At 44.9% G+C, this 27,350-nt stretch overlaps 1 protein-coding gene across 1 annotated transcript in view; it reads left to right on the forward strand.

Moving 5' to 3' along the window:
* Window positions 1–26,907, forward strand: part of FNDC1 (fibronectin type III domain containing 1) — a gene marked incomplete at both ends in the record, with an annotated part of 90,516 nt that extends 63,609 nt beyond the window's left edge. The window contains 9 exons of the mRNA XM_080700800.1: window positions 4,267–4,335; window positions 7,013–7,156; window positions 9,730–9,960; window positions 13,642–13,750; window positions 20,382–20,461; window positions 22,215–22,244; window positions 23,211–23,372; window positions 24,723–24,845; window positions 26,792–26,907. Coding sequence (XP_080556926.1) covers window positions 4,267–4,335; window positions 7,013–7,156; window positions 9,730–9,960; window positions 13,642–13,750; window positions 20,382–20,461; window positions 22,215–22,244; window positions 23,211–23,372; window positions 24,723–24,845; window positions 26,792–26,907 — 1,064 coding nt within the window. The remainder of the gene's footprint in view (window positions 1–4,266; window positions 4,336–7,012; window positions 7,157–9,729; window positions 9,961–13,641; window positions 13,751–20,381; window positions 20,462–22,214; window positions 22,245–23,210; window positions 23,373–24,722; window positions 24,846–26,791) is intronic.
* Window positions 26,908–27,350: the final 443 nt, after the last annotated feature.

The following is a 27,350-nucleotide window of genomic DNA, read 5'->3' on the forward strand; positions in this document are numbered from 1 at the left end:
GGCTTCCTTGGTTAAATCCTGCCCTCCCCTTCCTTTAGAACACTACTTTCAAATAATGTTCTAGAAATAACCTTGGGCCATTCAATTTTCCAATAATTAAAGCAGTACTTATGTGTATTTCCTCGTTTGTTATGGATGTTTCTTGTAAGCATAGATGCATATTTTATGCCTGTTTCCTGTGTCTTATTCCATTCACTCCTTTCTCTACACACACACACACACACACACACACACACACACACTCTCTGTTGTTGTTGGCTGTGTTTATTTTTCTTCTTGATCTGACATCTCCATTAGAAATAAACCTCTTGTAGCCACAAGTGTGGCTTCTGCTTCATTTCTCATTCCTCACGGTACCAGTTCTGCATTTCTGGGTAACTCAACAGGATCCTCAGGTGCAGGTGCCTGCTACTGTCTAACTGGAAGTGAAAGCCAGTGATCTCTGTCTTTCAGGTTTTGCTTCTGCGGTAGATCTGATGCACTTTTGTATGTCTGGAGATGTTAGGAGCCGGCTAAACATCAAGAATTAGCCACACGACCTTGTTGCCTGTTGCAGGAAAATATCATTATGGAAAATTCTTCCACCGTACCTTGGCTCACTTCCAACAGAAGACCCAGAGAATAACTGGAATTAACTTGAGCTGGACCCGCTGCACATTGTGGAAGTACCTGAGTCCCGGGGGCTGTTACTTATCCTCTCGGTCTGAGCTTCGGCTGGAAGCAATTCCTTTGTCATATTCTTGAATGTCTAGGCCTGAGGACCTGCTTTTTTGGTGAACATTTGCTCTCATTTTATTTCATGATCTTGGATAAACTACTGAAGAGCGTAAGCTGCCCCACCATGCCTGATAGCTGGCAGCTGCTTTTGTATGAAGAGCTTCAAGCTTTTGCCATGGATGCCAGGTTGACTTTTAAACGTGCAACTTTATGTAGCTCCAAGTGGTTCAGAATGGCATTCGTGTGGGGCAAAGCCAGGTGGTCAGCTTCTCTAGAATATTGTAATTGTACCTCATTACATCTGAAAGTTATTTTTACTTGGAGACAAGACAGTGCTAAGTTAGAACAATTTACCCAAATTTATTTGGTTTTTAAAAAAAGCATTAAATCACTCAGTAGGATGTTCACTATGCCCACGGCCTTAGCTGTCACTCATCCCAAGGAGCCGTCTCAGGCTGCAGGCAAAGGCATCATCTCTGACCTACTGCGTGTACCAGGCACCTTATCATCTCAGGGAACCACCTCAACTCTGGGAACCCCAAAGGGAACAGTACACAGGCCCCTTGCTTGTTCACCCTGGGATGCAAAAACCGCACAACTTTTTTCTTTTTTTTTTAACCTGGATAACTATAAAGAAAAGAAATGGAAGGAATAAGCAGGAGAAGCAATACTATGTTTCTCAAAGTTAAATTGACAAGGCTGAGGAAATGGTAGACCAGAAACCGATGGCAAGAGAACCCCACACTAGAGGGAAACAATGTGATCCTGCCCAGAAGCCATTTGTCTTGGATCTGGGCATATTAACATTGGAATGATCTAAGGAAAAGTTGTGTTTAATAGTTATTTATGGAATGGCCACCCTAGCCACAGAATTCTGGATAATCTACAACTTGTCTAATTTATTTATTTATTTATTTATTTATTTATTTAACTGGGGATGGAACCCAGGGGCATTCTACCTCTAAACCATATCCTCTTCCAGCCTTTTTTTTTTTTCTTAATTTTTGAAACAGTCTCCCCAAGTCACTGAGTATCTAAGTTGTTGAAACTGGACTCAACCTGTGATCCTCCTGACTCAGACTCTTGAGTACTGGGATTACCCTGGAGGGTGTTTCGATGGGGCCAGGGGCAACTTGTCTCTGAACAGTCAGTTAGAACACTGCAGGATAATCCCAGCACTTGGGCAGTATGTGCAGATGCTGGGGTTGGCCAGGCCTCCAAGCTGTGGGGCTTCACCCTGTGACCCGCAGAGGGGCTGGCCAGAGAACTTGAGGTGTGGCCATCCTCCATTGTAGTAATTTGTTCTAACACCATAACATTCATGCTGTTATTCAAACAAGGCTCCAAGCTGGGTGTGGTAGCACACTCCTGTAATCCTGTACTTGGGAGGCTGAGACAGAAGGATTGCTGATTAAAAGATAGACTCAGCAATTTAGCAAGACCCTTGGCAACCTCGCAAGACCTTGTTTCAAAACAAAAATTAAAATATGGCTGGAGGTGTAGCTCAGAGGTAGAATGTTCCTAGGTTCAGCCTCTTGTAGAAATCAAAACAAAACAAACTAGGCTCCAAAAAAGACTGGTAGGATCATTACACTTGAATTTTTCTGGATAATGCTCAATGATTTCCTAACAATAAAATAACACAGGAACCTGGTGCCTGTGACTTTTGTGGTGAAGGGAGTTTCCATACTTTCTACTTTATTTCCCCCTTCATTACACTGTGGGATGATTTTAACAGAGTACCTTAAGTTTTCCAAATAATTGAATTGGTTAGTTCGACTTCTAAAGAGCAAAGGCAGTTTTATGATATCCAAAGTACATAGCCTTTTGAGCTGAAGAGCTGGAAATTCAAAGTCTGTGGCTCACCAGCTGTGACTCCAGGCACGCGATAAATCATCTCAGACCGGGAGGTCCTTACCTGACCTCCCTCAAGCGGGTGTTCTGAGGATTGACTCAAATGATATGTGCGAAAGGCGTCTGTGACCCAGCTCCTTCCTCCTGTTGTCCCCTCTTAAGAATGCATTTCATTTTGTTTAGAGAATACTGTATAATAATTGTGGGTATCATATAAAAGGGAGGGGAGGGATTCCTTTAAGCTGCTTCTTTTTTTTTGGGGGGGGGGTCTGGGGATGGAACCCAGGGGAATTCAACTCCGAGATACACCCCCTGTCCTATTTTTTTTATTCTTTATTTTGAAACCGGGTCTTATTGAGTTGCAGAGGGCCTCACTAAGTAGCGGAGGCTGTCCGCGAACCACGATCCTCCAGTCTCAGCCTCCCAAATGCTGGGATTACAAGTGTGCGCCACCACGCCCAGCTTACCTTTAAGCTTCTTGAGTGAGAACATCTTTTGCCTCCAGGTTTTATCAGCTACAGAGAGATGGCCTTCTTTCTATATCTGCATCTATATTTTCCAAGTGGAGAAATAATGTTATTTTTTCTATCACATCTTCAAGACTTCTGCTTCCAGATAACAGAGACAGAACACCTTTTTTGTTGTTGTTTAAATCATTTATATTTCTTGACCTCATTCTTACAATATCAGTTTAGTCATGATGGCATGTTTTGTGTGTGTGTGTGTGTGTGTGTGTGTGGTACTGGGGATGGAACCCAGCGGAATTCTACCTCCGAGCCACACTCCCAGCCCTATTTTTTATTCCTTATTTTGAAACAGGGTCCCACTGAGTTGCAAAGGGCCTCACTAGGTAGCTGAGGCTGTCCGCAGACTACGATCCTCCTGTCTCAGCCTCCCGCATGCTGGGGTTACAAGCTTGCACCACCACGCCCGGCTATGATGGGAATTTTAATAATAGTTTTTACAATTTGTTTTCCTGAAACACATTTTAAAAACTCATCTGAAATTCTACAAATTGCTTTAAAAGTATAATTGTATAGTCATAACAGACTAGTGGTTATTAAAGCCCAAACTGCCTGAGAGATTTGTAATCATTGGCATATCATTTCCATAGTTTATATGCAAGTTAATTAGTGCATATTTATCTCCAGAGTTGGCTAGAGAGGCTGGGTACATAGGAGAACAGAGAAACACAGGGAACTAGATTGGTACAGTTAACCAAGTTAGAGTATAAGAGAGAGAGGAAAGAGGCCTGCTTCCAGATTATTGCAGAGGCAAGATTTCAGGGTTCAGAGAAGGAAGGCTGTTGAACAGAAGTCCAGGGACTTTGTCACCATCCCGAGCACCAGCCTCACTCTCTCCCGCTTTCTGAACCCCTGTGTGTGGACCTGTGGCGTGGTGGCAAGCGTCTAGCCATGCAGCGTTCCTGGGGCAGCTGGGATGAGGGGTAGGGCTCTGGGGAAGCAGAGAGGCATTTGCTCCTGATCAGAAAGGCATTGGGCTCGCCCTTTTCTGAGCCCAAAGGAGACAAGTCTGGGTTCTGTTGGGTGTCTGACAATCTTGCTGATGAAAAAGCTGAGGGCACACAGGTGTTGGGGGTTTGTTTCCATGATGTGCTCAGGACGGATGAATTGCTGAGCCCTGGAGCCCGTGTCCAAGAAAGCACTGGTGACCTGTCCTTCGTCTTCCTCCTAGATGAGTTCTCAGGGCTGGAGACTGACACAGAGATACCCACGGAAGAGGCCTACGTCGTGTACGATGAAGGTAGGCCCATCCCATAAGCACAGGCACAGGCACTTTCTCCATCCCAGGATCTTATTTAATTACTAAGTGCTGATCTTGATTGCAGATTCCTTCAGGGCCAGCCCAGGGTGGGTAGTTGCAGGACCCCCCCCTTCCAGGTGGCCCCCAGATGCATATTTGATTTAAAGAAAAACAGCATAGTTGATATGCAAGGGCAGCTTCCAGATAAGTCCCTGGAACTCCCTGTCTCTTCCCTTCAATCCTCTTTCTGCTAAAGAAACTCTTACCCAAGCTTACCTCTCTGTAGTAAAACCACGTGGTTTAACCAGCATCTGGGCCTCCTCCTCTGGCCTTTCCCATTCCTTTTCTCTCCTCTCCATATCATATAAAAATGTGCTGCTGAGCTGAGCGTGGTGGTGCACGTTTGTAATCCCAGCATTCGGGAGGCTGAGACAGGAGGATCCAGGTTCGCGGACAGCCTCAGCTTCTACTAAGTGAGGCCCTTTGCAACTCAGTGAGACCCTCTTTAAAAATAAAAAGAATTAAAAATAGGGCTGGGGGTGTAGCTCAGAGGCAGAATAATGTCCCTGGATTCCATCTCAGTACAAAAAAAAAAAAAAAAAAAAAGCCGGACATGGTGGCACACACTTGTAATCCCCACGCTTGGGAGGCGGAGACAGGAGGATCACACAGGTTCGAAGCCAGCCTCGCTGGCTTAAGAGACCCTGTTTCCAAATAAAAAGCATATTAAAAAAATAGGTCTGGGAGTATAGCCGGGAGGTAGAAGGGTTTCCAGGAACCCCAGTACTACCAAAAAAAAAAAAAAAAAAAAAAAAGTGCTGCTGCTGCTGCACTGGCGTTGACTTCTTACCATAGACTCCTTTCAAGTCAAGGTAAAATTAAGAACACGACATGCCTGGACAGTCTCTCCGCAAATGGCAACTAGTGCCCGACGACTCTCGGGGCCTGGGTTGTCCTGTGTGTTCAGTAAGTCACTTCTGCCTCTGGTTCCACTGCTGCTGGGCTCTGACGCTGCCTGGCCGGGGTGTTTTCAGGGTGGCTCACCTCCCGCTCTCACCCACAGGCCCGAGGGCTTTAAATTGCAGCAGTGTGCATAGGCCATTTCTGATGCTCCATTTATTCCTAGTAAGGTTTGATGCAATGGCTTAATCCCACGATAGCTCTCAAAAAGAAAGAAAAAACTGACTTAGAAGAAAAACAATCAATGGTAGAAAACAAAGGAAGACTTCTCAGCCTCCTTGAAAATAGGAAGTGTCATTCTTATCTTTCAAGAGTTGAAACATGGTGACTTGGGTCTGGAAATGGGCTTTTTCTTTTCCAAATGTTGAATGACTAGTTCTCCTAACAAAATGGTTCCTCCTCCCCAGAAAAAAAACAAAACCCACGTGTAGACAATAGATTTTTTTTTTTTTTGGTACCCGGGATGAAACCCAGGGGATTGTACCTTCGAGCTATACTCGCAGCCCTAGTATTTAGCCTTTTTATTTTTGAAACAGGATCTCACTGAGTTGCGAAGGCATTGCTAAGTAGCTGAGACTGTCTGCGAGCTGTGACCCTCTGGTCTCCGCCTCCCGAATGCTGAGATTACAAGTGTGTGCCACCAGGCCCAGATTAGACAATAGATTTTTTAAAAATTCAAGTTTATTTCCTGATGAGGCCTTTTATGACTCTAAAACAGGTAGTTATGCAGGCAGACAACAGCCTTGGAGCAGTGATATGAACCAGATGAATTATTCTAAGGGACTCTCCAGCTGTGATCCTAGAATCTCATGTTTGTAGACATACATGTTTATTCTTCTCTTTTTATCTGCAGCTTCTCTTCTAAGGGAATCAAAATGGGGAAACCAATGATAGAAACCGTTTATGTCTAGTTGTAGCAATTATTCAGGGTGTGTGTGTGTGTGTGTGTGTGTGTGTGCGCGCGCACGCGCGTGCACATGAAGTCTACAGTTGACTCTTAAATATCTTCTGTTCTTTTTTATAGCTGAATAAAATCCCATTGCATGTATATACCAGTCTTAGAAAGCAAACAGGTGTATATTTTCTTTCATATGTGGAAGCTAGAGAGAAAGTAAATAACAAAAGGGACTGCAGATAAAGGAGGAGAGACTTTAGTGGAGGATGGAGGGGGATTGAAGGGGGAGGGAGGAGAAATGATAAAGGCAACAGTTCAAATAGTGCTATGTACATAAACAAAATTATCAATACCAACCTCAGTGATGTGTTGGGATCTGGAGGGACACACACCAAGTGCTGTGTGCAGGTATGTTCCTGTATTCTATACTTATTGTGATGTATATTTACAGTGTACCAATAAAAGTATATATATATATATATATATATATATATATATATATATATATATTTTGTGTGTGTGTGTGTGTGTGTGTGTGTGTGTGTGTGTGTGGTACTGGGGTTCCTGGAAGCCCTTCTACCTCCGGGCTACGCTCCCAGACCTATTTTATATTTTTGAAACAGGGTCTCTTACGCCAGCGCGGCTGGCTTCGAACCTGCGCGATCCTCCTGTCTCCGCCTCCCAAGCGCGGGGATTACAAGCGTGCGCCACCATGCCCGCCCGGCAATAAAAGTATATTTTAAACAAAGGATGTATCTTTTGACTGGGAATGGTGCTCCCTTTCTGACAGTGCCCAATTGTGACACCTTCATATCCTTTCAGATTATGAGTTTGCGACCACGAGGCCCGCGGTCACCACTGAGCCCACGATCATAGCCGCCACCCCCAGGGTCATCCCAGAGGACGGCTTCATCAGCTCCTACCCTGAGCAAGAATTTGACCTGGCTGGAAAGAAACGATTTGTTGGTACATACAACTTTCTATTTTAATCAGAGAAACATGGTTTTTAACTTTTGCCCTTTGAAGAGGAACAGAACTAATCTCTTGGCCTGCCTGAGGCAAGCATTTTGAGAAGTTTTCCCAGAGTGAAGTTTCCATTTGGGGTCACTTAGTGAGTCAGTATTGCATAGATGAATATTAATTTGCTTTCTACAGAAGTCAAAGGAGGGGAAGCTACGGTAGAACCATTGGTGTCCAGCAGAGGAAGGTTTATACAGGTTGTTTTGTGTAGAGAAGAATACTTAAAAATCACCAAGACCAGCTGGGCATGGTAGGGCATACCTGTAACCCCCGTACTTGGGAGAGTGAAACGGGAGGATTGCAAATTTAAGGCCAGCTTTACAATTTAGCAAGGCTTTCAGCAACATAGTGAGACCCTATTTTGAAATAAAAAAATAAAAAATGCTGGAGGTGTAGCTCGAGGGTAGACTGATCCTGAGTTCAATCTTGACCCGCCCCCACAAAAATTAATCGAGACCGGGGAAAGGGACATATGTATTTTTATGGTAGCCAGTTCTAAGACAAAATTTATCACTAGGCATATTTTGTATGTTGTTAAAGTCTTCTTAAAAGGTTTACAGCTTAACTGAATGGAGCCACAATTTTCATAGTGTCACAGAACCAAAGCAGGTTTCCTTCAGTTACTGCCTATCATTTTATGTAGCATCAAGAATTTGAAATCTAGGCATTCATTTTTTTCTCAGAAATTAAAACAGTTTGAATAGAAGATTCTATGTAGCTAAACAGCCTCACTCTCTACCCCAAGTCTTCTTTTCCCATGCCCTTAATGAACTCCCCTAATGAGACAGTTGGATTAACATGTTACTAAGTGGAGACAAGCAACAGCTTATATTAATATCACACTTTTCTGTTTCCAAAACAAATTTCCTCCCATGAGCAGAGAACAAGTCTTGCCAGCCACAATGTGGTGATTGAGTATCTAAACCACACATACTTGAAGAGCAAGAATATTAATTTGAGGAGGAATTCCTGAGGCCATTGGCAGCGCTTACCAGGGCTCCCAGCAGCCCCCTGTGCTCACCAAATGTGCCAGCTTCTCTCCCTTCCAGTTCCATGGCAGTAAGGGAAATGCTTTCAGTGCTGTTCTCAGCTCTTCCATGAGCCTGCCTAAAGACTTACTAACAGTTTACTCTTGTCTAGCTGATTTCTTATGTCTGCAAATCTATGAAGTATAATAGCCCCCTCCCCAAAACATCCTGTTGATATCCACAGACAAGACTTAGAGGCTTAATTTTAATACTGATTTATGGGAAAATAGAGGCACCACAAATTGCATTCAATTACAGGTAGCCACTGGAAATGGGAACCTCTCACCAGAAGGCTTCGAACCTGAGCCATCCTCCTGTCTCCACCTCTCAAGTGCGGGGATTACAAGCATGCGCCACCACGCAGGGCCTTGATGTTTTTAACAACTCCTCCTCCTCCTCTTCCTCCTCCTCTTTCTCTTCCTCCTCCTCCTCCTCTTCTTCTTCTTCTTTCTCCTCCTCTTCCTCCTCCTCCTCCTCCTTCTCCTTCTTCTCCTCCTCTTTCTCCTACTCTTCATACATACTGGGGATTGAAACCAGGGGCATTCTACCTCTGTGCTATATCCCCAAAGTATTTTACTTTTAGTTCAAAACAGGGGTCTCACTAACTTGCTCAGGGCCTTGCTAGGTTGCTGAGACTGGCCTAAAAACTGTGATTCTCCTGTTCAGCCTCCCAAGTACTGGGATTATAGGTGTGCACCATTACATCTGGTTTCTAACTTCTCAAAGAGTGGAACGTACTAAAAAGAGCTGTGGGCTGGAGCCAGAGAGCCTCCTGTTTGGCCCTTACTTGCATGTGTGCTGTCCACAGCAGGAGGCTCAGCTGTAACTGGAGGACCACCCCATGTCCTGGTCTACTCCTGGGCCCCTTTTATTTGCTGAGATGGCCTGGGTTGAAAGAGCTTCCACATTGTCAATGAGTGTGAATCACCACAGACTGAGCAGTGCTGATGTAGAGGGCTGTGGACCAATACAACAGATATTCCAGGTGGCCGCGGACTTTGTGAAGCTCTACCAGAGTACGCTGAGGCTGGAGGCTGTCATCTTGATCAGTGGATATTTTCTTTTCTGTCCCCAAGATAGTGGAGGGAATGAACTGTGATGAGAGAATGCTGGTTAACTGTAGGGTGGGCCTGACGCACACTTTTCCAAATGTGTGGGCACAAAGATGGCGGGAAGCCTCGGGCTTATGTTACATTGAATTACAGTTTGGGGAGCTTTCAAAATCACTTTAAGAACAGAGTGCTCAATGTCCATAGGGCAATAGAATCTTTTGCAACCACCAGACTGAAAACTATAAACACATGGGCTCAGTAAGGAGTGTGAGGGACGTGCTTTTGAGCTTGGCTTCAGGACTGAGGGCCTGGGAGTCTCTGTATGGCAGGGAGATACTGCGTGGTGGGTCTGGTTGCACAGAGCAGATGCCCTGTTTGTGCCTCCAGATGATGCCTTCATCAGTCAGCCTAGCATCTTTGTTTTTTTTTTTTTTTCCAGCTCCCTATGTGACGTACCTAAGCAAAGATCCGTCCGCCCCGTGCTCACTGACTGATGCTCTGGATCACTTCCAAGTGGAGAGCCTGGATGAAATAATTCCAAATGACCTGAGGAAGAATGGCCAGCCTCCTCAGCAAGCACCCCGCAACATCACCGTGGTTGCCATGGAAGGCTGCCACTCATTTGTCATTGTGGACTGGGACAAGGCCACGCCAGGAGATGTGGTGACAGGTGTGTCTTGGGCAGATGCTCAGAGTTCCCTTCCATCTGTAGGTGGGAGATGCAGACAGAAAGGGACAGATCATAGATGGATGGGTTGGATGGAGAATGAAGATGTCTTCATTCAATGGGATGGAGTAGAGGCCCCAATGGAGCCTCATGCCGTGGCATAAGGATCACCAGAAGCAATTAAGAAGTCCTGAATCCTAGTCTTGTATTGGTTTACATGATCTTTAGCTAGCTACTTTACCTCCCTGGTCCTCGGTTTTTTATGTAGAATATCTCTGATATTCTATAATCCTGCAAATGGCAGGGAGCCCAGGGATAAGATCCTCTAGCAAGGATGGTGAAGCTTTGAGTGAATCACAGCTCTGTCTCTTCCCCTCTGTCCATGCCTGCCAGCTGCTTCCAAACTGGCTTCAATGCTTCCCAACTCTTCATGTGTGAATGGGTGTGATGGAAAGATTCCCAAGGATCTTGAGCTACTGGGCCTTGGCTTGTGAGATGTCTGTGATTTCCTATGTCTCCACCAAGGATATGTTTGAGGAAGAATTTTCTAACATAAGCCCTTGAAGAAAGAAATAACTACTTTCTTTGAGTTGTTCTTTACTTTGTGATTGATTCCTTCAGGGCCCATGAGCTGTGTACAGGGAAGGCACAGGGGTGTGGCTGTGCGTGTATGCATCTCGGGCTGATGGGCTTGTTATGAAAGGTCAGAGTTCAACATTATCTGTCATTGTTATGATAGTGGCATTCATGTAATTCTAAATTTCTTTTTCTGATATGTCCCTGTAATGGTTTAGATTTAGAAAGTCCCCCTACTACCTTCATCAGAGGCCACGCTTCGCAGGAGACCTCAGTGTCCTCCTTCACCCACACTGAAGCGGTGCCTCCTGCTCAGTCACATTCATGTGGCTTCAGCAGGATGACACGGACGAGGCGTTTATGGGGATCTGGACACTCCCAGTGTGGAGTCCTGTCGGGCTGATTACCCTGGAACATTTCAGCACATGGCATCCCTGCAGTCTGGAGGAAAGGCAGGAAACTCCAAAAGCCAACAGAGAGGCTAGTGGGGCCCTTCGTCAGTAACTGAACCAAGCACCAGAACAAAGAAGCCAAGTGGGTGCATAGATAGAGCCCCAAGTGAAGCAGGGCACCCATCACCAGGACCCGCTGCAGGACACTTGGTCTGGCGGTGATGTGGGATTGGAGTGTGGAACTGGCTTTCACTTGCCATTCTTTCTCTTACAAGCAGCCAAGTCACTGTGTAGCAACGTGGCGTGGCATCCACACAATGTGAAACTCCCCTAGAGTAAATATGTCCGCCACCAGTTGCTTTCCCAAGTCACTCTTAATAAATTGCTTCACTAGGAGCGAGTCTGTGAGAAATCACCAACACGATGACCCTGGTCTTTCAGGACCAGCTCATTAGTCAGCCTTTTGCAACTGGTTTAATCAAGAACAACAGAGAAATCGAGAGTTACTCTGTGCTTAGTAAGGATGTTAGCAAAAACTTGAATCCTCAAAACCCAAACACAAGGATAAGCAGCCACAGCAGTGCCCCACATGGGAAGCACATGGTTGTGACCAGAGCCAGAGCAGGAGGAGATGAGCTCTGTTGACTCCCATCACAGCCAAGTTTCTGAGGCACACATGGGACCCTCAGTCCACCACTGGGTGGGCCATTGTTGTATACAACACCACAGTAAGCATGAAAAGCTTGTTTTCGCTGTTGTCAGAGAAGGAGGGAATTCTATGGAAAGAGCAGCAACCGTTGGCCAGTTTTTCACCCCTATAAAATAGTACCTGAGATAATTAACTTATAAGGAGAAAAGGTTTATTTGGACTCATGGTTTTGCTGTTTCCTGTTAAGATTGGATGGATCATTGCTTTAGGCTTCTGCTTGGAGTGTCAGGTGTCAATGGTGAAGAGGGTGTTGTAAAACAAAACTGCCCACTACAAAAGAAAGAAGGAGAAGGGACCATAGTCCCTTTGAAGGCACACCCCCAATAACCTAAAGACCTACCCCTAGGATCCCCTCACAAAGATTCCACCACCTCCCAATAGCCCCAGCCTGGGACCAACCCTTTGGCACACGGACCTGTGGGGAACACTTCCAGCCCATAGTGGCAACACTTCACAGGGTTGCAAAATATTTGTTGAAGAACAGCAATCAGCGATGGGGGTGGAATGTGGGAAGGACTTCGGAGCCCAGTTCACCTGGCCCTGGTACCAGGATCAACATTTGTTTGCCATGCCATGCAAATCAGTGATCACAGGCTGCTACACAAAGTTTACCTCTTAGATGCATTTGGTGCCATCGATCTCTTTCTCCTTCTTGAGTTTTGTGACCCAATTCATGTCCCTCACGGCAGGTCAGCTCTCTCTATACTTCCTCTCAAAGCGCCATGGGCCTTTCCTTCTAACCACTAAGCGTCGCTGTATAATTCTGTGTAGGTCTGTGCACCCTCCTGCTCCTTCAGGTCTTGGTCACCAGTTCTGAGGATCCCCAGTCCTTCGTACCATACATGACAAGTAGCAGCCCCATGATATTTGTCAAACAAGTTAACGGATGTGAACTTACCCAAGGCATTTAGCCTGTTTCTCAGACTCAGCTTCCTCATGTGTCAAAATTGGGTTAGCAATACCTCATGAGGGTGATGAGAATTAACCAAAGTAAAACTTAATTGTGTGATTAGCATCATGTCTGAAACAGAGAACGTGCTTCAAAAATGTATTCTTCCTCTGTGTACACATAAAAGACCTAGCACAAAGGGTGCACTGAGCTTGGACAGGGACTTTGCTTTGTCTCCTGGAAGGCTGGGTGGGCATTGGGGCTGCGGGCCCGCGTGCAGGTCTGTGATTAGTAAATTGGATGGTAGAAAGCAGAGCTGCCACCTGCCTTCACTTAGCAGCCAGCAGGTCAAGGGCAGGTGCAGAGAGCCAACTCCTAGAAATCAGAGAGGAGCTTTCACCTCATTGTGAGTCCCAGGTCGTTCAGCCACGCACACATGCCCAGAAATTACAGCCAGCAATCTTCATTTTGTGTGAAAGATAACCTGTATTAAATGTCTCAGGTAGGAAAGTCTCCAGTGTTCATATGGAGGTCACTACCTTTTTGATGTTGTTGTTTCTTTTTTCCACACTAGAGATTGAACCCAGGGTCTCCCGCATGCAAGGCAAAAGCTCTACCACTGAGCCACATCCCCAGATCCCCATCACCTTTTAATTTTTGTTTTGAGATGGTGTCACTAGGTTGCTGAGGCTGGTCTCAAACCTGCAACCCTCCTGCCTTAGCCTCCCGAGTAAGCCGGGGTTACAGGCATGTGCCACCATAACCAACCAAGGTTGCTGTTTTTTATTTTCTCTACCTTTTTCTTTTTTCTTCTGTGCAGGTTAAGATTAGATGTTATTAGTTTTGAGTACCTGAGGAAGGCCAGGGAATGAGGGGGATACGGAGAAGAGAAGTAGGGAGCCAGCAAGTCATCAGGAAGTGTCTGAATTTTGCTGTCCTTACCTGGATTCACCAGAAGGTACCAAGGTCATGTCCACCCTCAGCCCCAGTACCGCCCGCTTGCTTGCTGCATACCTTCTCCCCCAAAGCAGTGGGTCTGCACCACCACATCCCTGCCAAGCTTCTTGTGTGATTGGTTCATTGATGCTCCTGGGGTTCTTCCTTATTCTCGTTTCCAGGATACTTGGTCTACAGTGCATCCTATGAAGACTTCATCAGGAACAAGTGGTCCACGCAGACATCATCAGTAACTCACTTGCCCATTGAGAACCTGAAGCCAAATACAAGGTACGATGTGTCAATCACACATAAATGAAAACTAAGCCTGTGCACCTGGTCACAGGTGTCCTCTGATTGGGAAAGGGGGGGATGAACCAGGATTTTTTTTTTTTTTTGGTGGTACTGGGGTTCCTGGAAGCCCTTCTACCTCCGGGCTACACTCCCAGACCTATTTTATATTTCTGAAACAGGGTCTCTTACGCCAGCGCGGCTGGCTTCGAACCTGAGTGATCCTCCTGTCTCCGCCTCCCAAACGCGGGGATTACAAGCGTGCGCCACCACACCCGGCCATCAGGATGGTTTTTAATGATTTTCTTGAATTCTCTGAATGCTTATGATGTGTCATGCTCTTTCTAAGGAGGAATGACCATACGTCTTGTAACTCTTAGGTTACTGTGTTTATATTTTGTTCTCTATTTTCCTAAACACTTCTCATCACTAGGGAAAGAGTGGTTGTTCTGTGTGTTAAAAGGAAGTTGATTCAGCGTACTCACCAATATGGTGTCCTTAGGTAGCACAGCCTTCATACGTGATGTTAGTTGAGTAGCAAGGGCTAAGTATTTTAATTATCTGGTATTCATGATCTGTGTTATAGAAGTTCGGACCATTCCAACGAGAGGCATTTTATGCACTAGTAAAGGCTACACAAACCAGGCAGTGGCTGGCTGGTCAGAACACCATTCTGAAAGCCAAGTTTTTGGCACTCAGTGAGAAATAGGTAAAGCTGGTAGCCTGGGATGCAAAGAGATGGACAGGCTATCCATGCCTCTTCAGTTTAGTAATGATCAGCAGAAAGCTTCTCTGGTGGGTGAACACGGGTCAAGCACCAAGTGTGTGCTAGTAAATTGGTCCTCTGGGAAAGCATCCCTGGTTTGTGCAGTTTCCAGGTTCTGTGGTGTAAATACTCCCGCCACAGCCAATTTCAAGCTGCCAGTGGACATTCAGAATTCCTGATTGGCATTAATGATGGGCTCCTACAGGCCCACAACTATGGGGTGGCGCTGAGCCAGGGGCTTGCTTAGCAAAGAACTCAGAGCAAAAGGAGGGTGGACCGGAGACCCCGCATTTTGCACAGAGGCAGCGGGACATGGAGAAGGTCGGAGCAAAAATGCTCTCATAAAACAGATACTTAGTAGAGAGGAGAGGACGGGGCAGCATCGCTGGACCAGGAGACTTCTGGGCTAGCAGAGGGCTCTCCTTGGGACAGTTTAATGTGCTGTTTGGGTTTACTTGAACCGAGCTTTCATAAACTGTTATGAATTTCAGGATTTGGCAAATGAAAAAGAAGTAGTAAAATACAAAACCAAAAACGCGCTTTTCTTTATTTTCCCTGCGAGTCATGAAAAACTGAGTAACTAGAGAAAACAAAAACAATGAAATTGGAAGCAATGGGGCAACATGCCTTTTTATGGCGTGCAGAATGACAGTGCTTTTATAGCATAGCCACCGAGCAGGAAGCCGCAGTGTCCTCCAGCTGCCACAGAGCCGCTCGCAGCAGGACTTGAACCCCATCTCCCAGCCCCTCCTGAGTCCAGGGCTGTCCACACAGCTTCTGCTGCTGCACTGAAGTCGACTTTTGACTTTTGAGTACTGTCAGGGGATGTTTATGTAACACAATCGTTTATTCTTTCTTTTTCTTTTTTCTTTTCTTTCTTTCTTTCCTTCTTTTTTTTTTTGGTAGTATTAGGAATTGAACTCAGGGGCATTCCTCCTCCAAGATACACTCCCAGCCCTTTTTGTTTTTTACATTTTGATTTGAAGCAGGGTCTCGCTACATACCTGAGAGGTCTCATTACTTGCTGAGGCTGTCCTTAAACTTGCGATCCTCCTATCTCAGCCTCCCAAGTGCTGGGATTACAGGCAGGCACCGTATGCCTGCCTTATTTGTTCTTTTGACAGGCATTCATCCATCCCAGGATTCATTCAGGGAGCTCTTCTTGTGTGTTTTCTGTTAAAAACACAGGGCTTGGGACATGGGGTGCCACCTCATGGCTCAAAGCTCTATGGAACTTACAGTCCTGTCCTTGTGGGGCTTACAGTCTGCCAGTGGTTAATATTTTTTTTAAAGATAACAACATAAACAACTTCCACTTGTCAGTGTCATGAGAGAGAAGTACACTATGCTAGAAGAATTCATAACAAGAAAATATTGTTTTTTCTCAGCCTAGAAGAAGGCAGTCAGGGGAGATTCCCTGGGCACACTGGATCTAAAAATTATCCCCTTATTATGATTTCTTCTAGCAGTTACGCTGGGGAAAAATTGGATGAGGGAAAACTGTGTGTCCCCAAGCCTAGAGTGTCCTAGGAGGCTGAGGGGCAGGGCAGAGGCGGAGGAGGCTGATGGACAGTGGGGGCTCTGCACTCCCCACACGCAGCCTCCCCACTACAGGGTGCTGCTGCTTTTCCACCTCCAGCCCAGGATGCGATTGTCATTGGCTCTGGGATGCAGCAGACATGGCTCCTCCTTCACAATTTCTCTCAAAACTCTTCTGAACAGCCTGGGCAGTGCCAATGTAGTGTGAAGATGCTCATTTTCCCCAGTGGCTCAAAGGCAGAGCAGCTCCACCGAGCCATTTGGTGGTCCAGGTGCGCCTCCTGCTGAGGCCATGCCCCCCAGGCCCATCCCAGGCCTCAGGGCTGGGAAACCCACCTCCAAGTTAGTGTAGAGGCGAGAAGTCAGTTTGCTCAAAAGAGGAGCCAGACTCTGCTTCCCAGGATGTGTTACTCAACTCTTAGTCTCCGTGATGAAAATTCCTTAGGGGAGCTTTACTTCAGCTGATGGTTTCCATCTGTGGTTAGCCGCTCTGTTGCTGGGGCCTGAGGTGAGGCGGACACCATGCTGGAAAGGCATGACAGTAAGCTGCTTGGCTCCTGACCGCCGGGAAGCCAAGGGGGAGGAAGGAGGGGCAGGAGACAAGATAGACCCTTCCAGGACTTCCCCCTGGGACCTCCTTCTGCTGCTGGGCCTCCCCTTCTGCAATCCCCACCCCCAGTAGCCATTACCTTATTAACCCATCAATGGGTTATTCCATCGAGGAGGTCAGAGCTCAGAATCTACTCTCCAAGAGACCCACTTCTGAACATTGCCACACTGGGGACCAAGCCCTCAACATGAGACCCTTTGGGGGACAGTCCAGATCCAAACCATCACAGAGGAAAAACATGTCATACTTGTCCTTCCAAGTCTGGCTTATTTTGCTTAACATTACAATCTTTATTTCCATCTATTTTCCTGCAAATGATGTGATTTTGTTCTTTTTATGGCTGAATAATACTCCTATATGTAGATATGCCACATTTTCTGTATCCACTCATGCATTCATTGGTGGCCACCTAGTTTGAAGCCATAACTTGGCAATTGTGAATTCTACTGCAGTAAACATGGAATGCAGGTGTTTCAATAGATGCTGACTTTAATTTCTTTAGGCATATACTGAGGAATGGTGTAGCATGATTATATAGTAGTTATATTTTTAGTGTTTTTGATGACTCTCCCTACTCATTGTCATAGTAACTACTAATTTATGTTCCCACCAACAGTGTAGAAGAATTTTTTCCCCTAAATTCTTACAACATTGGTTATTTTTATATACCTTTTCCCTCTTATGCTAGGGATTGAACCCAGGGATGTTTTATCTCTAAGCTACACCCCAGCCCCTTTTATTTTTTGTTTTGAAACAGTCTTGCTAAGTTCCTAAAGGTCTTTCTAAATTGCTGAGGCTATTCTTAAGCCCATGATCATCTTGTCTCAGCCTCCCAAGTACTAGGATTATAAGTGTCTGCCACCACACCAGCTTATCTTTTATATTCTTGATATAATTCATTCTGATTGACTGTAAGAGAATCAGGAAAGAGATTGGGGGGGAGAGAGAAGAAAATGAGGTGGATATGATAAAAAGTATGTTATTTTCATATACAAATATGCCACAATTAAACCCATTATTCCATACAATTGAAATACTTTTTAAAAAGAGGAATCAGGTTGGGCATCATGGAACATATCTGTAATCTCAGTATCTGGGAGGCTGAGACAGAAGGATGGCAGGTTTGAGGCCACCCTCAGCAACTTAACAAGACCCTCAACAACCTAGGGAGACCCTGTTTCAAAATAAAAAGGGCAGGGGGTATAACTTGGTGGCAGGATGCCCCTAGGTTCAATCCCCAGCACCCCCAAAATAATAGGGAGCAGAGCCTAACAGTCAGCTTTGGTTGTCCACGATCCGGTTGTGACCATCATTGTCCCTATTCATTAAACTCAGCCCCATTGCTCCTCGGAGTCTGCATCTTTTAAACCCCTTCTTATAGTACCAAGATTTGTCACCACTGAGGCTACTCAATGGGCTGCCAAAAGCTTGTGTAAGAAGGCGAGGCTTGGCTGCCTTTGTTGCTTGGACGAGGCAAAGGCTGTTATTCAGAGTATGAAATACATTATTTTGGTTGGTAGGGAAAAAAAAGCTTAATGTGGTTTTTTAAAATGAGGATTTCGCTCTTTTTTATTTTAAAATTTCATGTTGCTTTTCACTCGGCATGTTTAAATTTGCTTTGACACGGTAGGAGAAGTTCATACGGAAATCAGTATGTGGTTCTCGAGGGCTTTCTGGAGGGCTGGACTCTTGTGTCAACAGGAAAGGTGGGCTTGGCGAATACTTGGGCTTCAGTGGTAAAACCAAAGGGAGCGAGCCAGCAGATCTGACCAGGCTCGGTCTTGGCCTGAGAGTCATCCCTCCGGCGGCACAGAGGCGCTTCCTCTGCAGAGCCCAGGACAGGATATTAGGATGGTTCCATCCCAGGCAGGAGGACGTCTTCAGTAGGCTGTCTCGCGTACCTGCTAAGTGTTGCTCCTTATTCTGTAGTTTCCCTCTTTAAAGGAAAAGAAGTATCTGTAAAACTGGTCAGGAGCGTGCTACGTACCAAGCCCACTGCTCGACCTGCCTGCAGTTCTGCCGGAACCTCTCCGCCCCTGCTGAGCAAGCGTGCGCATAGCTGGAGAAGCACCCGCGGCCAGCAAATTGAGATCTAGAAACACATGTGTTCTTAATTGTGCATATCTTTGGGAAAGCATTGAAATTTTAAAATGAACATGCCTAAATGAGATGTGACTGACTCAAGACTCACTTTATCAAGCACCTTCTCTTCACTGCTTAGCCAAACCCACAGGAAAGGTCTGTGTCCCGTGAGGTCCGAGCCGCGCTCACCCTTGGCATCCCTGAGCTCAGCTGGCTTGCTGTTGGAACAGCTGGCACCGCAGCACAGCCCCCTGCCCTCTGGATATAAATACATCACCTTTTAAAACTTTAGTGCATTTTTAATTACTCCATATGATCTGTGAGCCTGACTTCAACGGATAAAGAATTATGGAACATTTCAGTGTGACATTCTCGTTGGCCAAAACCAGAGGAGACTCTGAAGTGCAGACAGCACCACCACTCACGGGGATTTTTAACTCCTCGTCACCTATAAGTGACAGCGTCCTAGGAGAGCCAGACTGACGGCTGGAATCCCAGAGGGAGGGAGTCACAGTCCTGAGGATGGCGGGGCATGAGGACAGTGCTGGTCTCCAGCACTTCTCCAAGCACCACTCTTACTGTTCACTCCTGAGAGGGCAAAGTAAGATGCTCGGGGCTCAGTCTCCCTCTAGATGAGCTAGCTGACTCTGACCGTGTATTCCCAGCACATTCTCTGTTCCAAAACAAAGTTTAGCCCTACAGCAAACCTCTCTCTCCAAGCCTTCTCTACCTCCCCCTTCTTGGACTTGCTTTTCTTCCCTTGGCGTGCAGAAGCTCACAGCTCAGTTACTCGTAGTGCTGTCCAGTCCTTGCACCATAGCCAACCACAGTGCTTCTAATGCACCCCAGACATTGTTGCAGGAGATCCCATGTCTGGCCCGTCCTCCCTCTGCCTGCCAGTCAAGGCTGCGCCATTGTTGGGTCAAATGCCCTGCTTTACTACCTGACGAGAGTTAGGTTCATACTTCTGGGTATTGTGTTGCTCCAACTCCTCCCTCTTGGGCTGTCGGAGCTCAGGCTGGAGCCAGAGTCCTCGGCTGGAACAAGAGCAGGTCTCAGAAGAGATGACCTGGGGCCCCTCCCTGCAGCAGATGCTCCAGGAAATGGCCGCAGCCTGAGCAACCTTTTGCCTCAAACTTCTGTTCTGTTCTCATTAGCCTCATGTCTATGTTAATTGCATCATTTCAACAACTTATTAGACGAGAGGACATTTAGAGAAAATGTGAAGGTCCCAATGACATACACATTTGTAAAAACTAGGACTGCAATCCTACCACCAAGAAGGTGCTGGGACCTGAATCACTACAGTAAGTTTCTCTTTAAAAGATGCTTTCTTCTGGGCGAGGTGGCGCATGCTTGTAATCCCTGCGCTTGGGAGGCTGAGACAGGAGGATCACACAGGTTTGGAGCCAGCCTCAGCTACTTAGTGAAGCTCTCAGCAACTTAGTGAGACCCTGTTTCCAAATAAAATATTAAAAAATAGGTCTGGGAGTATAGCCTGGAGGTAGAAAGCCTCTGGGTTCCACTCCCAGTGCTACCAAAATAAATAAATAAATAAATAAATAAATAAATAAACAAATAAATAAATAAATTTAATTAAATAAAAAATAAAAGTATCTTTTTTCCAATTGCAGGTATTACTTTAAAGTTCAAGCCAAAAACCCTCATGGCTATGGACCCATCAGCCCTTCAGTCTCGTTTGTTACAGAATCAGGTATGGGTGACTTCACGTTCTTATTTACTTTTCTTAAAAATGAAATCAGTAGTCTAGAATACGGACTATAATAGAGTAGAAAATTAAAGCAAGGAAATCTTTCTTTTCTAATTTGAAGAGTTATAGTAGATTTTTCCTTATATAATACGTTTTATTTTCTTTTCTGCTAGGTTAAAATTTGGGTAATAAAATTAAAAGAAGTCTTCACTGGCTTCTTGGGGTAAACAGAAGTCAAATTCTAATGAAAGGCAAAAAAATCTAGTTTAAAATCAGGTGGGAAAGATAAGTTTGAACCAATATGTACAAAGTTATTTCAGGATTTAAAAAACTTTTTTAAAACTGTAACTACCTGAAGAGCATTCATGTCAGATGAGAGAGGCAGATACTTCTCTAATTAGTCAAGTATCTAAAATCTTTACTAGGACAAAGAGATGTCTGGGTTGTGTTGTTGTTGTTCTTGTTGTTGTTTGTTTGTTTGCTGCGATCCTGGGATTGAACCAAGAGTATCTGCTTCTGAGTTTAATTTAAATATTTTTCAGTCCTACAAGCACTATGTCTCAGAGCATGTGCTTGCGTTTTGGGATGCTGGTGGGCAGAGCTCTTGGACCCATTAAGGAAGGTTCCTGTGGCCTATGATCTGAGAGAGGTTGTACACACAAAGATGGCCCACTGTGACAGTTCTCAGTTTACTGACTTTTCTATGAAGGAAGTTGAGCGAGAGTTCAGAACAACCACGGCTGGGCCCTCTCTGCACTCATGTGGCTCCAGCTGCTGTTTGGCTCGATTATTTCCTACATTTAGACTGATGCCAGAAGATCTGTTGTTGGAAGATATTAGAAACATAATTATTTAAAATCTATGGAGCATGGTGGTGCAGGGTTGTAATCCTAGTACATGGGTGGCTGTGACAGGAGAATCACAGGTTCGAGGACAGTTTCAGCAAATAGACTCTTATCAATTAGTGAGATCCTGTTTCCAAATAAAAATAAAATGGAGGTATATCTCAGGATAGAATGCTCTTGAGTTCAATCCCCTGTACCACTAAATAAATGAAATGTACTGAATCAAAATATGTGAACAATATATTTTCTACTGGAAATGTAGGCAAAGAACCTCAATTCATTTTACCTGTTTCATGAAATAAACATGCTTCTCTTTAGTAATTAAGAAAGAGCAAGAGATGGGACTGGGGGCACACTCCTGTACTCCTAGTACTTGGGAGCCTGGGACAGGAGGGCTGCATGTTCACAGCCAGCTTCAGCAATGTAGTGAGACCCTATTTCAAAATAAATAGGGCTAGGGTGTAGCTCAGGGGTAGAATGCCTCTGGATTCAATCCCTAGTACCAAAAAAAAAAAGAAGAAAAAATGTGGGTATGTTTATCAACATTCTGCATTTGAGATGTATCTATATCATTAGATAAATATTAATAGCTCATTCTCCTTTATTACTGATCAAATTTTCATTGTATGACTATGCCACAATTTGTTTATTCAGTCCAAACACCTGTTGATAAACATTTGAGTTATGTCTTTTTTTCTGGCTATTACAAAGAAAGATGCCGTATTTATCAAAATGTTTGTACAGACACAATTCTAACTTCTCTTGGGTGAATACTTCTCTTGGACTGCAATTTTCTTAGTTATTTCCTATAAATTCAGTTTGGTTAGTTCTTTCCATTGCAGTAAAAATTCCAACATTGGTATGATTTTGAAATGTGATATGAAGTCAATTATTTCTCTTTCATTCTACAGACAACCCTCTGCTTGTTGTAAGGCCGCCAGGTACGTGTCTGTTCTTGACGGTCTTGACATTGTGGTTATCAGACTGAACATGGAACATGAGATTGCCATGCTTATCCACAAGTAGAAATGCTGCCCCATTTCTACATATTCACAATTTTCTGACAATTTGTATCCATCATCCAACATCCATCCTGATCTATGGAAAGGAATGGTCTGGGAATGTCTTCATAGGCTGATACCACGCAGTATTTATGAAATATGATGGGGTAGCCAATATCTATAAAATAAATACTTTATTTACATAATCTCCGTCAATATGGTAAATTGCTGAAAAGATAGCAAAATACGCCGGGCGTGGTGGTGCACGCTTGTAATCCCCGCGCTTGGGAGGCTGAGACAGGAGGATCGCGCAGGTTCGAAGCCAGCTGCGCTGACTTAAGAGACCCTGTTTCCAAATAAAAATATAAAATAGGTCTGGGAGTGTAGCCTGGAGGTATAAGGGCTTCCAGGAACCCCAGTACCACCAAAAAAAAAAAAAGATAGCAAAATACATTAAGTATACAATGAAGTTTTACTTTGCTTTCCAAACAAACTGAGAAAGCCCTTCTGTTTTAGTTCAAGACAGCCCTTATTAGTGGGAAGAAGAATAGAAGTGTACACTGAGAAACTTGGGGATGGAACAGCATGCCCCAGAGGATCAAATCTGCTACTATGGCTGAAGCCACATCCATGAGGCTGAAGCCTGTCATTAACTCTGAGAATCCCTTACTGAAATACAAATGCCTTAAATAAATATGTCCAAGTAAAAGTAACACCATAATTGTACTTTGATACTTAAAAGAAGGGACACCAAGAGAGTACTCATTCGGGAGGTGGGAAAGCCTTGCTCAGAGAAGCCCAGGAGGGAAGGGAAGGCCCAGTGAAAAAGTCTAGTTTTCTGGTACTTTGTTCAAGAATAAACTCATGAGCCACTGTAACCTAGAGCTTTCACTTTGTGCTGTCAAGGTGGTGAGCCCATCTGGATCCCATTTGCTTTCAAGCATGACCTGGGCTACACAGATTGCCATGGCCGGCAATACGTGAAACGGACGTGGTACAGAAAGTTTGTGGGAGTCGTCCTGTGTAACTCTCTGAGGTATAAGATCTACCTCAGTGACAACCTGAAAGGTAAGTCCTTGAAGGTGACTGCCTGTGGCAGATGCACCATTTTCATTGTATAAGGTGCTCACTAACACAGCCGGTGCCTTGGAGTGTGTCTGAGTCCTGGATCTATCATGACTCCCTCTGGCTCAGATACAACTTGACTCTGTAGGCTTGACTTCAGTATTACTCATTTGTATGCTGACATTCAAAAATATATACTTTTAAAAAGCCACTACATTTTAGGGAGGAGTCCGAGATTCTGTTAGCAATCTAAGAGCCTGTGGTGTGTTTTTTGCTATTAATTCAGTAATCATAGATATGAGTATGAACTAGAAGAACTAAATTAAAGAAAAGTCCCCCCTTCATGCCCTGCCACCACCATAGCTTCACAGCAAAGAAAGAAGGGGTGAAACACATTGGTTGTGCCAGTTGTTCTGGTCAGAACAAGCCATGCCATTTTCATCACGATGAAGGGGATTAGGACAAAGAGTGACACGGGACCTTGAACTACTAACACTTCAAAATACCTTTCCTCCCCAGCTGGCTGCAACTCCCCCACCTACACCAGCTTGTTTTTATTTCAAAACTTACACATTAATTTTTAGCATATAAATTTCTAGGATATCCTCCAACTCTTGTGTATTTTGTCATTGGTCAGGTTTTTATTTTATTTTTCTTGCTATCAGGGATCATTTAAAGATAGTGTCAAAACAGAGTCATTCCCCATTCTGGGGATTTCCATGTATCTGCCTCTCCCTAAAGTACTTCTGTGCTCATATGCTTTCTCTCCTCTCCTCTAGTCTTCTCTTTCCTTTCTCTCACATCCTTTCCCTCCTCCATGTCAGAGTTTCTAGAAGAAATTGCACAAGTGTCTCCAGTTTCTAATGGCGGGGAGACTTGACTTTGCCCTACTGTGTAGCTGTGGTTCAGCACCACGGACAGCAACTCATGCTACCTCCTAGCTCTACATGAAAATAGGTTCTATTTTTACAGACTGGCCTGTTTTTCATAATTATTTCATAATCAGTTTTCTTCATCATGGTTTTCTTCATTCTTTTTTTAAACTAAGACATAAAAAGTCTCATTTATAAGTCGAAATTCTCTAGATTGCTCACAGTTTCCACCTACTGAATATTTGCTAAGTAGTATAGATGATCTTGCTGAATCCTTACAACCTAACAAGGTTGGTGCTATTTTTCAGACATGGAACATGCAATTTAAGGAATGTGCCCTGTTTGTACATGTACATATACATACAATTTAAGGAACGTGCACCGCCCTGTTCAGATGGTTTTGAAAGCTTGTTTCAACTCTTAAGCCAGCTGTGACATACTTCGCCTACTTGCTGACCCATTCTTCTATTCCTCTTTGCAGATACCTTCTACAGCATTGGAGATAGCTGGGGAAGAGGTGAAGACCACTGCCAATTTGTGGATTCCCATCTTGATGGGAGAACAGGACCCCAGTCCTATGTAGAAGCCCTCCCTACCATTCAAGGTAATATGATCAAATGCCTCTCCCTGGAGTGGGAAAGGCAGCTTAATATAAAAAGAAAATGTATTGTGCCCTTGCCTTTGATTTAACATTTGAAGATGGATGTTGGGAGCACTTTGAATCATAAAAATGAGAAAAAAGAACCAAGGAATCAAAATACATCTACCAGATGCTGGGCTTGGGTTGAGCGCTGAGGAGTTAGGGCTAAAAAGAAACACAGAAGGCCTCATCCCTGCTCTCAAAAACGTGCTCTGAAACCACAAAGAGAACCCCCAGAGAGAACATCAGGACATAGAGAGAAGGACAAGCTAGGCCACGTGTTGTTATATTGTCAGGCAGATGTATGTGTCACAGTCACTGTATGAGTGCAGAGGAGGCGAATGCCGAGGCGCTACGAAGGTTTTAGGAGAGGAGGAGTCTGAGCAGAGCCCCTAACTAAGTACTGGCTGAATGTGCAGAGTGGAGACCGGCATGAGGAAGAGTACAGAAAAGGCAAAGATGAAAGCGAAAACCCACCAGCATGCATTTCAGAAACAGTGCGCCCCCTCAACCATGGCAGTAGAAGGGAGGACAAGTATACAGATTTCAAAGGTTAGCTCCTGGTAACGTGCTACTTATTCCCTCAACCCTCCACACCACACAAAAACAGAACGGCTGAATGAAGCCCCTTCCCCATTGCAGGCTCAATTGTGACGTGGCATGTTCAGGGCATGAGGTACGCTGTTCTAGCATGCTTATTATTTGGGAAAAATATTGTGGGCTGGTATATGCATTACCCATTCTCAAAGAATCAAAATATACCAAGCATTAAATAGGGAACCAGGGCTTTCTCATGGAGAGAAACAGAATCAGCAGGATTTATCTGCTTTCTAGACTGACTTTAAGAAATTGGCTTACTTTATTGCAAAAGCTGGTAAGTTTAAAGGCTGCAGAGTCAGAAGGCAGGATGGAGGCCCAGAGACAAGCTGGTGTAGAGGGTCAAGGCTGATTGGAGGCAGAGTTCCCTCCAGTTTCCAGGGTGGGGATAGTCAGTCTTTTTCTAATAAGACTTTCAACTGATTGGATATGGCCCACTTACATTGTGGAGATAATCTGTCTTCCTCAGGTTGCTGATTTAAATTTTAAAATTATCTAAAAAGACATTTTCACAGAAACATCTAGAGTCATGTTGGATCAAACGTCTAGCTTCACTCACTTGGCCATCACAGTAAATAAATAAAACATACACTGTTCACATTTATTTCAGGCTCTTGCAGGGCCCTGGGGTTTCTGTCAGGTGCCTGTATTGTGTGCATTCTGCTGTGTTTATGTGACTGGGTCGTGGCATTGGCTCTGAAGAGAGGTGCTGATTACTCAGTACTCTCACTGGCAGAGGGGCAAATTGTTGAAGAATGAAAGTGATTGTTGAGTATCTGGAAAAATTTGAAGAGGTTGGAGCATCTTTTCTACCTCAAGGGAGAAGTGATCAGAAATGAAATAGGAGTCTTTCCTTCAAAAGATTTCCTGAAATATCGAAGAGCCTGCCCTAGATCCCCAAAATGAAACCTTGGGGTTCCTGGGTTCTGGCAAGGTGGAGGCGCTAAGCTCATTGAGAAGAGGACCCCTGCTCAGAGCCCTTACCCGGCTCAGGCCTGCCCCCGGGGGCTGCTCACCACTGATTGGCTACAGTTCCTTGCTTTTGTGGAGCAAGAAGAGGGTGTCACAATCACTCTTTCCTATCTGTGTTTCACTTGTGCGTGGGGACTAGATTATCCTCACAAGTCACACTTTGGAAAGACTTAGGCTGTCGTGACCCCACCCCAAAGTGGCTCTGTTATTCAGAAATACCCTTGGTCATATGAACAATTTACCAAAGGCCCTCTCTCCGGAGGGAGGTTGTGAGGATGAGAATTGTTCCTGTTGGTTAGATGATGACACATTTTCTTGTCCTCTTTCTGTTCCTTTCCCAGGTTACTATCGCCAGTATCGCCAGGAGCCTGTCAGCTTTGGGCACATTGGTTTCGGAACCCCTTATTACTACGTGGGCTGGTACGAGTGCGGGGTCTCTATCCCAGGGAAGTGGTGACCCCAGGCACGTCGTGCCGTGAGCTCCCTGCCCGGCCCTGTTGACTAACTCGCACTAGGGACCACGAGCAGGAGAAAGACGGTGCCCCAAGCCCCACTGCCCCAGGGAGTCATGATGGCCACTGTGGACACTGGACATTCTGGCCATCTTTAGTCTGGAACTCAGTCTTGCTTCTTGGCCTGGACTATGAACAGGATTCAGTTGCATTGAAACCTCGCTTCTCCGTGTTTTTGGTTTGTAATAGCACATCCCAGAGACGTCAGAAACCAGCAGTTGATCCACTGTGATTCTCTGACTCTTTTGGGCACAAAATTCAGACACTTCAGTATCTCCAGGGAATGGCGGCAGCACGCCATGCTTGCTTCATGGAACGCTTTCTATTTTTCTCAACTTCGACTCCTCCAAAGTCCTCTGAATTTAAGTTTCACTTCTCTTTGTATGCA

This window comes from Muscardinus avellanarius (assembly GCF_963383645.1).
Source record: "Muscardinus avellanarius genome assembly, chromosome: 8".
NCBI classification, from domain to species: Eukaryota; Metazoa; Chordata; class Mammalia; order Rodentia; family Gliridae; genus Muscardinus; species Muscardinus avellanarius.